Genomic DNA, 15,628 nt, shown 5'->3' on the forward strand with positions numbered 1-15,628 from the left:
ACAATTTCTCTATGGAATATTGTACAAGTGTTTCCTTGACGACTGCTTTCTATTGTAGAAATAATTTATATATTTTCTCTTGAGTTATTTGTTTGTTTTAATCTTGTCAATCTTATGTTAATTTTAAGGACACTTCCTCTAAAGCATTACTTTGTCAATTTTATATATTTTTCATCTAAACAGTGTTATGTGGCTGAAGATGTTGATAATATACGAAACATGTACCACTTTTGACCTTTAAAATTGCCTTAAGCAATCATTGTATCGACTAGGTGGAAAATAAATAAATACTTAATTGTGAATCTATTGAAGTGCGATACGGACCATGAAACTGATTTTATGTAATGCTTGGAGGTATCGGAGACTCCAAGAAAGATCAAACATAGAGCCAAGAATTTCTTTGCTACCTTTAATGCCAATTCTCTCCAGAAGGCAGGAAAACTGAAACAGCTCACAAATATCCTATCGCAACAGCAAATTTTGATTGCAGCAATTCAGGAAACGAGATTTGCAGATGAGCAGGCCTTTGAATCTGAAGGTTACAGGATCTTCAAGTGTAAACCTGGTAAACGTGTCATACAAACTGTCCCTCACCTTGACACAGCATTTGTAGTCAACAAAATGATTCTGGACTCAATAACAAATTTCACCTCTGTGAATAGCAGAGTCTCGACTCTGTCCTTTCGAAGCACAAACAAAATGTATACTATTGTGAACGTTCATGCGCCGATCAACCAAGCGAACAAGAGAGACCCAGAGGGAACTGATAGATTCTGGGAAGAACTTGAGGAGATTTTATCCAAGATTCCAGACAAACATACCATAATCATGCTTGGAGATTTCAATGCCCAGGTAGGCAAAGAGGGAAAGTTCCAAAACATCGTTGGAAACTATCCTGCTCACCAGAGAACAAATCGTAATGGAGAAAGGCTAACAGAGCTGTGTAAGGCATTTAACCTCGTAATGAAGTCTACTGCTTTTAAACACCTGCCCAAGAAACAGAAGACCTGGAAATCCCCAAATCACCACCTTGGTGAATTCCAGATTGATCATGTCACGATCGCGTGGAAGGCTCAAAGAGAAATTCAGAATGTTAAAGTTCTAAGACAAGCAAAACTGGACTCAGATCACTATCTATCCAAGATAAAAATCAAACTACTCCCGAGAAACACAAGGAGAGTTCGAGCCAAAAGGATTGAAAGATTTGATAGAGAAAAACTAGGATCTAACCTTGAATTCACTCAGAAACTACAGTCGGTGGATGCAGAGAACTGGGAACAACTGCGCGAGGCCCTGGTCAAAACAGCTAAAGAGACGGTTCAGCTTACTAAGCCCAGGAAGCATGCTTGGTGGAACAGTGAATGCGATGCGGCAATAAGGCAAAGACAGTTCGCCTGGCAGAAATGGAACTCGCTAAAGAAACAAGTCAACTGGACAAACTTCTTGAATGAGAGAAAGTGTGCAGCAAAAACCATCCGCAGCGTTAAACGTGCTTTTGACAAACACCAGCTGGCTCAAATTGAGCAGGATTTCAAGAAGAACAATACAAGCGACTTTTATAAAACATTTAAAAGCAACTTGAGGAAATACGACCCACCAAGCCTACAGTTCAGAGATTCCAATGGAAACCTAGCCCATAACGACAAGGAAAACTGCCGGATCCTTGCAAAATACTTCGAATCCATTCTTAACTGCGAGGCCCCAATGTCCAGATTCACATTTGAAGATAAAACAACAGTTCACCGAGATTCAGCTCCACCTACGAAAGAGGAAGTCAGACAGATTATCCAATCTTTGAAGAATAATAAAGCGCTGGGTGAAGATTCGATAATAGCTGAATTGTGGAAGTTTGCTAGTGACAATGCAGTGGAAAAATTAACGGACATCATACATGATATCTGGAATACTGAAAGACCTCCAAGTGACTGGACATCTGCCCTAATCCACCCACTTCATAAGAAAGGCGACAAGTTGGATGTTAACAACTATCGCGGCATCTCCCTCTTACTTATAACCTACTAAATTCTCTCAAAAGCTCTTCAAATCAGGGAAGAAGAACGGCAGAAGAACAGCTAGATCCAGAGCTGGGTGATTACCAAGGAGGTTTCAGGAAAGGACGGTCATGTGTGGAGCAGATTATGAATCTGAAATCTGTCCTTTCATATCTTAAACTAAGGAGCAAGCCTTTTGTAGTAACGTTCATCGACTTTAAGAAGGCCTATGATTCAATTGATAGAACTACCCTATTTCAGATCTTAAAGGAATTTGGCTTGGACGGTAAAACAAGAGTGATCATCCAACAGACTCTCACCAACACCAACTCAAAAGTGAAGTTTAGAGGAGAGATTTCAGAGGCCTTTGAAATACGGACAGGAGTTAGGCAAGGAGATGGTCTCTCACCTCTGTTGTTCAACTGCATTCTTGAGAAAGTGATCCGTGAATGGCGCAGAGAAATGAGTTATGAAGGAGTCGAAAGCGGAGTCAGACTAGGCCACAAGAACAAGAACCTTTCAATTGACTGTCTAGCATTTGCAGATGATCTCGCAGTTTTTGCTGACTCCTTGGATGTAACCACGAAGCAGATCAACCAGCTTCAAACACAAGCTGCAAAGGCGGGCCTCCAAATCTCCTTTGAGAAAACGAAATTCATTACAAACATCAAACTGGCGCCAAGTGAGCTAGAAGGGACTCACGGAAAAGTCAAGCGAGTTGAAAAATTTAAGTATCTTGGTGAATGGATACAACCTAACTTGTCCGAAAAAGAAGCCTTTTCTTCACACATGAATAAAATGGAAATGGCTTACCATCTGACTAAAAATGTCTATAACAAAAGATCTATATCTCTGAATGCAAAAATCAAACACTATTGCACTGTTATCCGGCCAGAGGCTCTATATGCTGCAGAATGTCTCGCCATGAACAAGAAAGGCATGATGGAGAAATTGGAGGCCAAGGAAAGAAAGATTTTGAGAAAAATCTTAGGTCCAGTCAAAGACAACGGCGAGTTTAGGAGATGGCACAACCAGGAGTTGTACTCGCATGTGGAGAAAATAACTGATGTGATGCAAAAAAGGAGGATTACTTTTTATGGACACATGGCCCAAATGAATTCAACACGGTTAACCAACCGCATTTTCACTTTCCTCCAAGAGAAAAAGGCAAAGGGGGCATGGTTCAGTGAGGTACAGAAAGATCTGCAGGAGATTGGGATCTCATTTGAAGATATCCAGGAGCGTGTCCCACTTAAGAAAAAACTCCAAGAACATCAGAGTTTCCTACCAAAGCCGAAGATGAAAACTGGAAAGGCATGGACGGAAGAACGAAAGGAGCAACACCGTATACGAATGAAGGAGTACTGGACCAACATTAAAGCTCAAGGGAAACAGTTGAAATGACGTGGTCCTTAGTTGGCCGAAACGAAACAAGGAAGGAATAATAATAATAATAATAATAATAATAATAATAATAATAATAATAATAATAAAAGCAGCTAACACAAACCAAGCTTTCTATCAATGAATATCAATGAATAATTTATTTTTGATGATGTTAAGTTGTTTCAATGCATTTTTGACATTAAATAAACATTTTATCAGTGTTCAACATACTTTTAAGGATCTCAAATTGGTTCAGTGCATTTCGATTATCTGTATCATTTTTTGTACATATTTCTTAGCTGAAGAGATCTCGTACATGAGATGAAACATGTCCTAAAATAGATGTTAAGCTATGTTATTTCTGTGTAACTGAAGATTATTAATAAAAAAGTATTGAAAGGTGGAAGCTACTCTACATCAAAGTTGAATATTCAGTTCACATCACAATTTACCACAGATCTAAGACATATTACTGGAAAAAACAATACAGTGGGTGATAACCTATCCAGACTTGAAGAATTGTTGCCTGTTGATTATGAACAAATTGTGAATGCTCAAGAGATGGACGACAAACTCAACAAACTTCAAGTCCTCATACCACTCTGAAGTTTAAGCAACATGCAGTATCTGAAGGAAAATTATTGTGGTATGATGTATCAGCAAGTAATATTTGCCCATACATTCCTAAGCAGTTTAGATATTCAATTTTCCAACATTACTACAGTATGACACACCATGGTATTAAGTCTTCAGTTAGGTTAATTGCATCAAGGTTTGTTTGGGCAAATTTAAAACAAACTGTTCATCAGTGGGCAAAATCATGTACAGCATGCCAAAAGAATAGTCTCCAGACATACCAAAACTATCAATGGGCAATTTTCAAGCATCAATGAATATTTTAAAGTGGTACATTGACCTGATAGGTCCATTGCCTTTATCAGATGGATTTATATACTGCTTAACTTGTATTGGTAGATTCAGTAATTGGACAGAAGTTATTTCTCTGTGCGACATTAGAGCAGAAAGTGTAACATGAGGACTTTTCACCTCCTGGACCATTTGATTTGGAGCAACTAGCCAGTGACTGACCAAGGAGTTTAGTTTCAACGAGAGCTGTTCCGAGCATTAGCTCAAATATGTGACTAAATTAACTCGAATTACAGTGTATCACCCTCAGTGAAATGGAAAATTTGATTCAGCCATCAGGGTAAATGGTAAGAAAAAATTGAAGTGACATAATTCTTGGTCTTCATTGCTGTGTAAGAGAAGAAAATGATTCAACAGCTGTGGAGATGCATGTACCCAATGATTTATTTGGGCTGTCAGATACCAAACAAGATGTGGATTGACCAGTGTTTGTTTCCCAACTACGTCAACATATGGATCAATTAAAGCCTACTGAACACCCTCATAAAGCAAGAGAAACACTATTTGTCAGCACAGATCTTCAACACACAAGTAACGTGATTGTAAGGAATGACAAAAAGAAAGCCTCTCTTGTATCTATCTATCTATCTCATGAAAGCCCATACGAAGTGCTTGAGTGAAAACCAAAATATTTCACCCAACAAATTAAGGACAAGGCCACTAATATTACAACTGACAGATCTAAATCAGCCTACATCCTTGTGAACCCAAGTAGTGCTCATTAAGAACAGCAAGATTTACCAACAAGCCAACCAGAAACCCCACAAAGTTTTTCATCTTAGTATAAAGTTTATTTTGAAGGCTCACCAAAGACATTTACGCAGTCTGGTTGAGTGGTGAGATTTCCTGTAAGGTTTGTGGACAGTATTCACTGACTTAGATACTGAGGAGGGGATGACGAGTGTTCATATGTCTACTTCGATATTTCTATTGTTTGACAAATGACAAGTGGAGAGAATGAAGTATTGTAAAAAAGTTGAATGACAGGAAACAACAGATATAAAATTAGTTCTATTAAGGTATTTGATATTGTAGCTCCTTATACCGATTAATGAACACTTTCTTAGTTAGTAATTATTATATAAATAATTAAACTAATAAAACTTATAATGCCTACTGTATTTTAGTGTGAAATTGGAATGAATTAGAGAACAACTCACTTGTGAGAATCCTTGCCACCTTACTTGTTGAAAAACACACACACACACACACACGCACGCACGCACACACACACATTACATAAGTACATAGAATTTTATGATAACTTCAGCAAGAAAACTAGATCATACATGTTACATGGATCAAGTCTCATGTTGGCAATGAAGGGAATGAACTTGCAGACTATTTGGCTAAACAAGCTGCAAACAACCTGGACTTAGAAGTGGTTTACACTGAACACCTATCTGCACAATCAAACAAGACCTGATAGAGGAAACCTTTTGTTTATGAGAGAGCGAGTGGGAAAACACTACAAATGGAAGAATAACAAAATCATACTCTCCTAATGTAGGGAGTAGACTACTTTTCTTTTTCTTGCTATTGGCTTTACGTCACACCGACACAGATAGGTCTTATGGCGACGATGGGACAGGAAAGGGCTAGGACTGGGAAGGAAGCAGCCATGGCCTTAATTAAGGTACAGCCCCAGCATTTGCCTGGTGTGAAAATCGGAAACCATGGAATACCATCTTCAGGGCTGCCGACAGTGGGGTTCGAATCCACTATCTCCCGAATACTGGATACTGGCCGCACTTAAGCGACTGCAGCTATCGAGCTTGGTATGGAGTAGACTGAAAATTAAACTAAACCTAAGTCATAATATGGCAGCTATGACTACAGGGCATGGGAAATTTGGTGAATACTTCTTTAGGTTCAAAATAACAAATGACCCTGCATGTGTGTGCAGTGAAACAAATCATCAGACAGTTGACCATATTCTTTGGGAGTGTAAATGACTCAACTCCAAGAGAGATGAACTTTGTAGAAGTGTTATAAAGTCAGTGGGCCACTGGCTGGTGGAGAAATACAAACTCATGAGTAAACACCCAAAGTATTTTTATAAATTTGTAAACAAAATAAATGTTGACATCTTACAACAAGATAGTAGTTATACATATGTACATACATACATACATACATACATACATACATACATACATACATACATACATACATACATACATATTATCCGCACACTTTATCTTGGTGCATTTACACCCTAGTGCTGAATTGGTCGACCTCGGCGATCTTTGAGATTCGTACTGGCAACCTTTGAAACACAAACTATGAATCGTATAAACATCGTTGTGCGACATCTGGCGTACACTTTACGTACTAGTACTGTTGTTGTTTACACAACAAAGCCAAAGTATAGAATTCATGCTAGGAACAAGATTCGCATCGAGAAATGTTTATAATGTTATATAATGTGTATATGACATAGTTGTTGGCTTAAGATGATAACGGTTTAGAAATTTCATATTGATCGATCATATTCTCGATTCAATTCAGATTTCATTTTCATTCAGTTGGCAGCACCAGGCAGCACTATCGATACCGGGATAGCTCCCTCCTTACTCCACACTCCTGTACACAAATGCACCAAGATAAAGTGTGCGGATAATACATACATGCATACATACATACATACATACATACATACATGCATGCATGCATGCATACATACATACATAAATGACAACAGAGCGACCAACCTCCAAGTAGCTGATGATGGGCCAGTCGTCAGTGTGCTCCCACTCAACCAACGATGAAATGGAAGGAGTTCCTCTTGAGACAGGTAGTGACACTGGAGGAAATATTTCAGCCAGCTTAGGCTGTAATCCAAGCATGTAGAGTCTGGGAAATAATTGACATGAAGTAAATTATTCAGTAAAATGGCTTCAAGTAATACAAATACATGAACCAAATTTCATAGGATTTCTAAATTTATCAAATATCACACCGCTACCTTAAGAATATTATTTCACTTTTAAATGATACATACTTCCCAATGGCTTGAAGCAAGAATTCAAGTCCTTGTTTATTTCCTCGCTGTGTGAGACTTATGTTAGTACATGCGGAGCCAAGAGAACGACGTAAGATTGCTTGCAAAAGACCATGGGGACTAATTTCAATGCAGATAGCATTGCTGGGAATATGACGGCAACCTTCTTCAAACAATACTGAGCTGAGCAGGTTGTTAGTATGGTACTCAGGTGTACTGAACTGCCATTGAGGTAAGTTCCAATCCTTCTCCGGCACTGAGGTACTTATCCAGCGTGGTGAGCGTTGTTTGGGTTGTACGAGAACCTTATAGAAAATACAGAATGAATTATTGTACAGACTAACTATACAGATTTACATAAAATGACTGTATGAGATATATTTATAGAAATGAATATGATTATGATGATGATTAAAGGGGCTTAAAATCTAGGTCATTGGCTCCTGATCTTTATAGAAATTTCCAAATATTTAGCACTATACAATGACATGTGGTGAATGATTAGTATGATCGCAGGTTCAGTTTTGGTGGAGGTCATTGGATTTTTGAAGATACAGAAATTCATGTGATTCATGTCAGCACTGAAAAATTTGGTAGGGGCAATGGAATACCGATACCTCCATGGTGGCTCCCAACTGTCATAAGAGATGACTGAAAGGGATTCTTAATTTGGGAGCATGGGTGGGCAACCATGGGGCTCCTACCTGAGTTGACCATTGTGCCAGTCTCCTTCCTTTGAATTTTCCTATTGAACCTCCCCTGTTAACTCTTGTCCTCTTTGTACCCTGATAGTAAGAGGTTTGCAAGGCCTACGGAGTATTTCAGTTTCATGCCCTTTGTGGCCCTTTCCTGTACGTTGGCAATATCTTCATACTTCAAAGGGTTGGATCTGTTCCTTTTTTCCTTCTGACTAGCATTAATAGAGGATGGTTGTCGCAATGTACTCTTCCTAAAACTATAATTAGCATCACCACCATCATATCTAAGTGTTAATTCACCAAAATTCTCATAGAATTCTAATCTGCCTATACAGTTCTTGTTGACTATGGCCTGGTAGCAGCAACTCAAACGATCTGCATTCAGAAGTAAAAGTCATACAGTATCATCATCATCATCATTACTATTATGTTCAATATAAAATCATCTCCCTATAGGCCATGAAGGCCCTGGGATGGGTGGTAAGTAAAGTCTTCTGCTATCCGTAACCTCAGCACCTGATGGAGTAAGTGGTTAGCTCTACATCTAGCTGCCTTTGCCCTCAGGAATTAATCTGTCACTCATTTTATGCATAGGCTGAGTGAACCTCAGGCCCATGTGCACCTTTGGAAGTGGAAATCTCATTTCTTAAAATTTTTAACTTCCTGATCAAATCTACGTTCTTGCGGGTGAACGAGCACCGGCCAGGAAGCCCCTCTAGTCTTGTCAAGTAAGTCTGGCATTGCTTTTGTTTCCCTCGATCAACCTTTATTCCGTATTAGACCTGCAAGGCCAATAGAGTCCTTCAATTTTTCATCTTTCATCACCCTTCCTTTCTTTTAGCTGATAACCTCATAATTTGAGCGGTTAGATTGCTTTCTCTCATATGATTATTGTTAAAAGAGGCTGACAATTCTACTGTTTTATCTTGTAAAGCAAAAATCATCTTCAGTTCTTCTTTTCTTTAAAAAATTTGCTTGACATCGCATCAACACGGATAGGTCTTATGGCAACAATGGGATAGGAAAGGACTAGGTGTGGGGAGGAAGCGACCATGGACTTAATTAAGGTACAGCCCCAGCATTTGCCTGGTGTGAAAATCGGAAAGATTCCTCCATTTCCAGGAAGACTTGATTCATAATATCGTATATTTTGCAAATAATCCCCGCACCCTAACTTTAGGAATGGAAACATTACATACATACATTATCATTATAGACTGTTATGCCTTTCAGCGTTCAGTCTGCAAGCCTCTGAGAATTTACTAAACGTCGCCACAATCCTCGATTTGCAACTAGTGTTGTGGCCTCATTTAGTTCTATACCTCTTATCTTTAAATCGTTAGAAACAGAGTCTAACCATCGTCGTCTTGGTCTCCCTCTACTTCTCTTACCCTCCATAACAGAGTCCATTATTCTCCTCGGTAACCTATCCTCCTCCATTCGCCTCACATGACCCCACCACCGAAGCCGGTTTATGCGTACAGCTTCATCCATCGAGTTCATTCCTAAATCTCCTCATTCCGAGTTCCCTCCTGCCATTGTTCCCACCTGTTTGTACCAGCAATCATTCTTGCTACTTTCATGTCTGTTACTTCTAACTTATGAATAAGATATCCTGAGTCCACCCAGCTTTCGCTCCCATAAAGCAAAGTTGGTCTGAAAACAGACCGATGTAAAGATAGTTTCGTCTGGGAGCTGACTTCCTTCTTACAGAATACTGCTGATCGCAACTGCGAGCTCACTGCATTAGCTTTACTATACCTTGATTCAATCTCACTTACTATATTACCATCCTGGGAAAACACACAACCTAAATACTTGAAATTATTGACCTGTTCTAGCTTTGTATCACCAATCTGACATTCAATTCTGTTGGATTTCTTACCTACTGACATCGATTTAGTCTTCGAGAGGCTAATTTTCATACCATACTCATTGCACCTATTTTCTAGTTCCAAGATATTAGACTGTAGGCTTTTGGCACAATCTGCCATTAAGACCAAATCGTCAGCATAGGCCAGACTGCTTACTACATTTCCACCTAACTGAATCCCTCCCTGCCATTTTATACCTTTCAGCATATGATCCATGTAAACTACAAACAGCAAAGGTGAAAGATTACAGCCTTGTCTAACTCCTGTAAGTACCCTGAACCAAGAACTCATTCTACCATCAATTCTCACTGAAGCCCAATTGTCAACATAAATGCCTTTGATTGATTTTAATAATCTACCTTTAATTCCATAGTCCCCCAGTATAGCGAACATCTTTTCCCTCGGTACCCTGTCATATGCTTTCTCTAGATCTACGAAACATAAACACAACTGCCTATTCCTCTCGTAGCATTTTTCAATTACCTGGCGCATACTGAAAATCTGATCCTGACAGCCTCTCTGTGGTCTGAAACCACACTGGTTTTCATCCAACTTCCTCTCAACGACTGATCGCACCCTCCCTTCCAAGACGCCTGTGAATACTTTGCCTGGTATACTAATCAGTGAGATACCTCGATAGTTGTTGCAATCCTTCCTGTTCCCTTGCTTATAGATAGGTGCAATTACTGCTTTTGTCCAATCTGAAGGTACCTTACCAACACTCCACGCTAATTTTACTACTCTGTGAAGCCATTTCATCCCTGCCTTCCCACTATACTTCACCATTTCAGGTCTAATTTCATCTATTCCTGCTGCCTTATGACAATGGAGTTTATTTACTATCCTTTCCACTTCCTCAAGCATAATTTCACCAACATCATTTTCCTCCTCCCCATGACCTTGACTGTTTGCAACACCACCATGATGATTTCCTTTTACATTGAGAAGATGTTCAAAATATTCCCTCCACCTCTCCAGTGATTCCCTGGGATCTATTATGAGTTCACCTGAATTACTCAAAACACTGATCATTTCCTTTTCCCCTCCCTTCCTAAGATTCTTTATTACTGTCCAGAAAGGTTTCCCTGCTGCTTGACCTAGCCTTTCCAGGTTATTACCAAAATCTTCCCATGACTTCTTTTTGGATTCAACAACTATTTGTTTCGCTCTGTTTCTTTCATCTACGTACAAATCCCTGTCTGCCTCGGGCCTTGTTTGGAGCCATTTCTGATAAGCCTTCTTTTTACGTTTACAGGCTGCTCTCACTTCATCATTCCACCAAGATGTTCGCCTTTTCCCATCTTTACACACAGTTGTTCCTAGGCATTCCCTTGCTGTTTCTACTACAGCATCCCTTTATGCCACCCATTCACTTTCTATATCCTGAACCTGCTTACTGTCTACTGTTCGAAACTTCTCACTAATCATATCCATGTACTTCTGTCTAATTTCCTCATCCTGGGGATTTTCTACCCTTATTCGTTTGCAGACAGATTTCACTTTCTCTACCCTAGGCCTAGAGATACTTAGTTCACTACAGATCAGATAATGGTCTGTATCATCGAAAAATCCCCGAAAAACTCGTACATTCCTAAAAGATTTCCTGAATTCAAAGTCTGTTAAGATATAGTCTATTATGGATCTGGTACCCCTAGCCTCCCATGTGTAGCGGTGAATAGCCTTATGCTTGAAGAATGTATTTGTAACAGCTAAACCCATACTAGCACAGAAGTCCAGAAAACGCTTCCCATTCCCATTAGCTTCCATATCTTCCCCACATTTACCAATCACCCTTTCGTATCCTTCAGTTCTATTCCCAACTCTCGCATTGAAATCACCCATTAGCACTATTCTATCCTTGCTGTTGACCGTGACCACGATGTCACTCAATGCTTCATAAAACTTGTCAACTTCATCCTCATCTGCACCCTCACATGGTGAATACACGGACACAATTCTTGTCCTAATTCCTCCCACTGACAAATCTACCCACATCATTCGCTCACTTACGTGCCTAACAGAAACTATGTTGCATGCAATGGTATTCCTGATAAAGAGCCCTACCCCAGATTCTGCCCTTCCCTTTCTAACACCCGTCAAGTACACTTTATAATCTCCTATCTCTTCCTCCTTATCTCCCCTTACCCGAATATCACTTACTCCTAGCACATCCAGATGCATCCTCTTTGCTGACTCAGCAAGTTCTACCTTCTTTCTTCCATAAGCCCCATTAATATTGATAGCTCCCCATCGAATTCCATTTCGTTCGCCAAGTTGTTTCCAAGGAGTCCCTCGCCTGTCATATGGGAGTGGGACTCCATTACTCCCATAGGTCCGAGGCTTGCTTAAAGTGTTCTGAGCTCGGTAAATTCATGAAGCAGGATGCTGCCCTACTTGCACATAGTCCAAGTGAGGATTTCTCCTCTAACGGGTTATGGACCACCGGTGAATTGTGTAGTCCTGGCCGCCTGAGCACAAGAAGGGCCACGACTCAGAATATGTCCGAGATGCCCACTCCCATTCCATAGCAACTGGTATCCCGACTCTCAGGACCACTTACTAGGCCACTCAGCCATTGCCCATGGTTCACGAACTAGGACATGACTACTGTAACCCACAAACATGAACCATAGGAATGGAAATTTTGAAAAAAATATTTTTATATATTTGTATACCTTTGTCAAATAAATACATTGAAAACTGTAATTACTACAGAACAATACATTTTTAAAATTATAAAACAACTTGTTACATTGAAGTCTACACATACTGATGTCTGGTCTGCATTACTAGTTTGTGAAAGTAAATATGAATTTCTCTGATGCAAAGCAATAGGAAAATCTTTGGAAATTCACAACCTTTTTTTATAATTGGCTGGGAGGTATTGCATTGTACAAAGCTAGTTTTCCCATGAACTGAAGTAATGTTGTTCAAAAACATGCTTGAACCATCCATGGCTAGTCTTAAAACTTATAATTTTTAACTCTCTTGCCATTGCTATGATGAACTTTATTATATGACAAATAATATCTGCTCACCAACATTTTGCCAGCAAATTTTGAAAGAAATATGTGGGGATTACTCGTATATATACAGTATTCTTGATAACTTTAATAGCCTTGTCAATCATCAAAATGTTGTCTTCTTCTGGGCAAAGAAACACACTAATGCCAATAGATACAGAAAATTTTCTGCACTGAATGAACACATTATTGACAATCACAAATTTACTAATATCAACCAAGACATGAAGATACTCCAAACAGCTAATACTGTAGATTGTTTATTGGGTCAGTGGGGAAAGTCTGTCTTCTATACCAATAAACATTCTACATCATGCCTATTTTATGAGCACATTCAACGTTCTTCTTGTTTAGCAGTTCATCTCGAGAACTTTCTTCAAAAACTATGCACTTCATGTCTGTATCGATATGACAATCTAACAATCAAAGAAATTTTTAGCCACCTGATCGATACTTTTATTTACCTTTGGCAATTTTATAAGATCATAATAGTACATGTTTCGACTGCTTAGCAGTCATCATCAGCTATATTCACATAAGCTTAGGTGTAAATAAGGTAAAAGTACCCACAATATATGTTCTCATATTAACCTTGATAACTTCTCATGGGAAACTTAAAAATGTTGTCTATTGACGGAGGATGGTGGTAGTGATGGGCAGGGGGTTGGAGGGGTGGGGAAGAATGCTTAAAAAGTGATTAATAACTTGTACTTAACTAGAATATTGTTAAAAAATTTCATCTTCTTCCAATAAGAAGATAAAAACGTCTTCTAAGTCTCTTTTTTAGCTTCTGCTTATAAGCGTATTTAAAAAACACTGATTAACTTTTCACCAATTAACTATTTAAGATGTTATTAGTATGTAGTTATGCAGTTAGTTGGTGAAAATTTAATCAGTGTTTTTCAAATATGATGGCGGAGAGCTCAGTCATAGTGTAAAGTGTGTGTCAAGGCTAACTCGTAAATCTGCAAGATAAACAGCAACTAAGTGCCGTTCGCGACCTAATCTCCATAGTTTTAATAATCACCGTCCAATACTGACAAAAATCATGACGCTACGGGATGTAGTTCAAAAGGTATCGGCAATTGAAGATGCGATGCAGCATTTTCGCGCCCAACTCAAGGAGGCGACCAGCAGCGCCAACCGGGAGGAGAAACTACAGCGGCTGGAGGAGGAGTTCTGTGCGTTTCAAGAGAAAGTGTCTGGTGAACTGAAAGACATAAAAAACAATATTTTAAAAATAGAAGAAAAGCTGGACGAGCAAAGAGAACGGATGGACGAAGCGGAACAATACAGCCGCCGAAACTGTCTAATTTTGCATGGCGTCCCGGAAGCACCAGGTGAAAACGTGTACGCTAAAGTATTATCAACTATTAAAGAAAAACTGGATATCGAGCTTAATATGTCAGACATTGACCGTTGCCATCGCCTAGGTGTTCCGAAGCGAACAACGGCTGATGTGGTTGCCACGGGTAAACGCCCACTAATTATTAAGTTCCTGCGGTACCAGGATCGTGACCGCATTTGGAGGGCTAAACGTCGGCTAAAAGGCACGCACCTTCTCCTGACGGAATCGCTCACGGGTACCAGGAAAAACATTTTAAATCGTGCACGAGATCACTTTGGCCTAAATCGTGTCTGGAGCCAGGACGGTCGCATTGTTGTGCTATGTGACAATGGACGAAAGGTGTGAATTACAACAATGGTACAACTTGTTAGTTTAATGTAAAACACGAGTGAGCATTGATACGGACTCGTTACTGAGATGGCATTATTGGATAATGTTGTAGTTTTAAGTAAATGTGCGTGTATGTGTGTGAGTGAATGTGATTGTGCCCCTGGAAGTACTTGTGGTGAAAACAAGGTGAGTAAGCAGAAGTCTTTTCTAGATAATGGCTAGTCACAATACAAGTGCTATTTCTACCGATTGTAGTAACCTTGATGTCAGTGACCCGCTCCCACCCCTTTCCCAGTCGCCCCCCTCACCCTACCCTTCAGCAGCGTCAGCGGGAAACATTCTCAGGGAAAGTCTTTCAAGATATCGGCGAGCCCTACAGTGTTGTCATATTAACGCGCAATCGTTAATGGCTCACATTGACGAAATACAATCCCTCTTTCATGATAGTAATACCTTGCACTGCATATGTGTAACTGAGACTTGGTTACACCCCTCACTTAACTCAGGCCTGGTTGAATTAAATAACAAGACTTTACATCGTCTAGACCGAAGAAAACGTATAGGGGGAGGGTGTGCTATATACTGTCGTAATGATCTCAAAAGTAAAATAGTGGCTACTTCAGACCAGACGATTCCCAATCGACCTGAGTTTATGTTTATAGAAGTTTTGGCTAACAATCAAAAAGTACTGATCGGAGTAGTTTACAAACCCCCAGACGTAAGACATATATCGGACCTTGAAATTTGCTTAGCAAAGTTAATTCCACTGTACGAAAATATAATTATACTTGGAGATTTTAATACAAATCTGCTGACTGCGACAAACGACTCATTACATTTACAAAATATGTTCTTTAGCTTAGACCTGAACATCCTACATCTAAATGCTACTAACCATCTACATACAGTAAACCGGACGACTCATACTTTGATTGACTTGATCATAACTAACAATACTCAGAAAGTTTTAAATCACGGACAGCTTGCAGTGCCAGGTATTTCTACCCATGATCTAATATATGTCTGCTATTCATTAAAGATGCCAAA

General features: G+C 39.4%; 1 protein-coding gene across 1 annotated transcript in view; it reads right to left on the bottom strand.

Moving 5' to 3' along the window:
* LOC136877587 (fatty acid synthase) overlaps positions 1-15,628 on the bottom strand; it is a 426,680-nt gene that overhangs the window by 207,631 nt on the left and 203,421 nt on the right. Inside the window, exons 13-14 of the mRNA XM_067151746.2 lie at positions 7,309-7,613; positions 7,019-7,160 (exon numbers count right to left, since the gene is read on the bottom strand). Of these exons, the coding sequence (XP_067007847.2) occupies positions 7,019-7,160; positions 7,309-7,613 (447 nt within the window). The remainder of the gene's footprint in view (positions 1-7,018; positions 7,161-7,308; positions 7,614-15,628) is intronic.

Source organism: Anabrus simplex, chromosome 7 (assembly GCF_040414725.1).
Source record: "Anabrus simplex isolate iqAnaSimp1 chromosome 7, ASM4041472v1, whole genome shotgun sequence".
Classification (NCBI taxonomy): domain Eukaryota; kingdom Metazoa; phylum Arthropoda; class Insecta; order Orthoptera; family Tettigoniidae; genus Anabrus; species Anabrus simplex.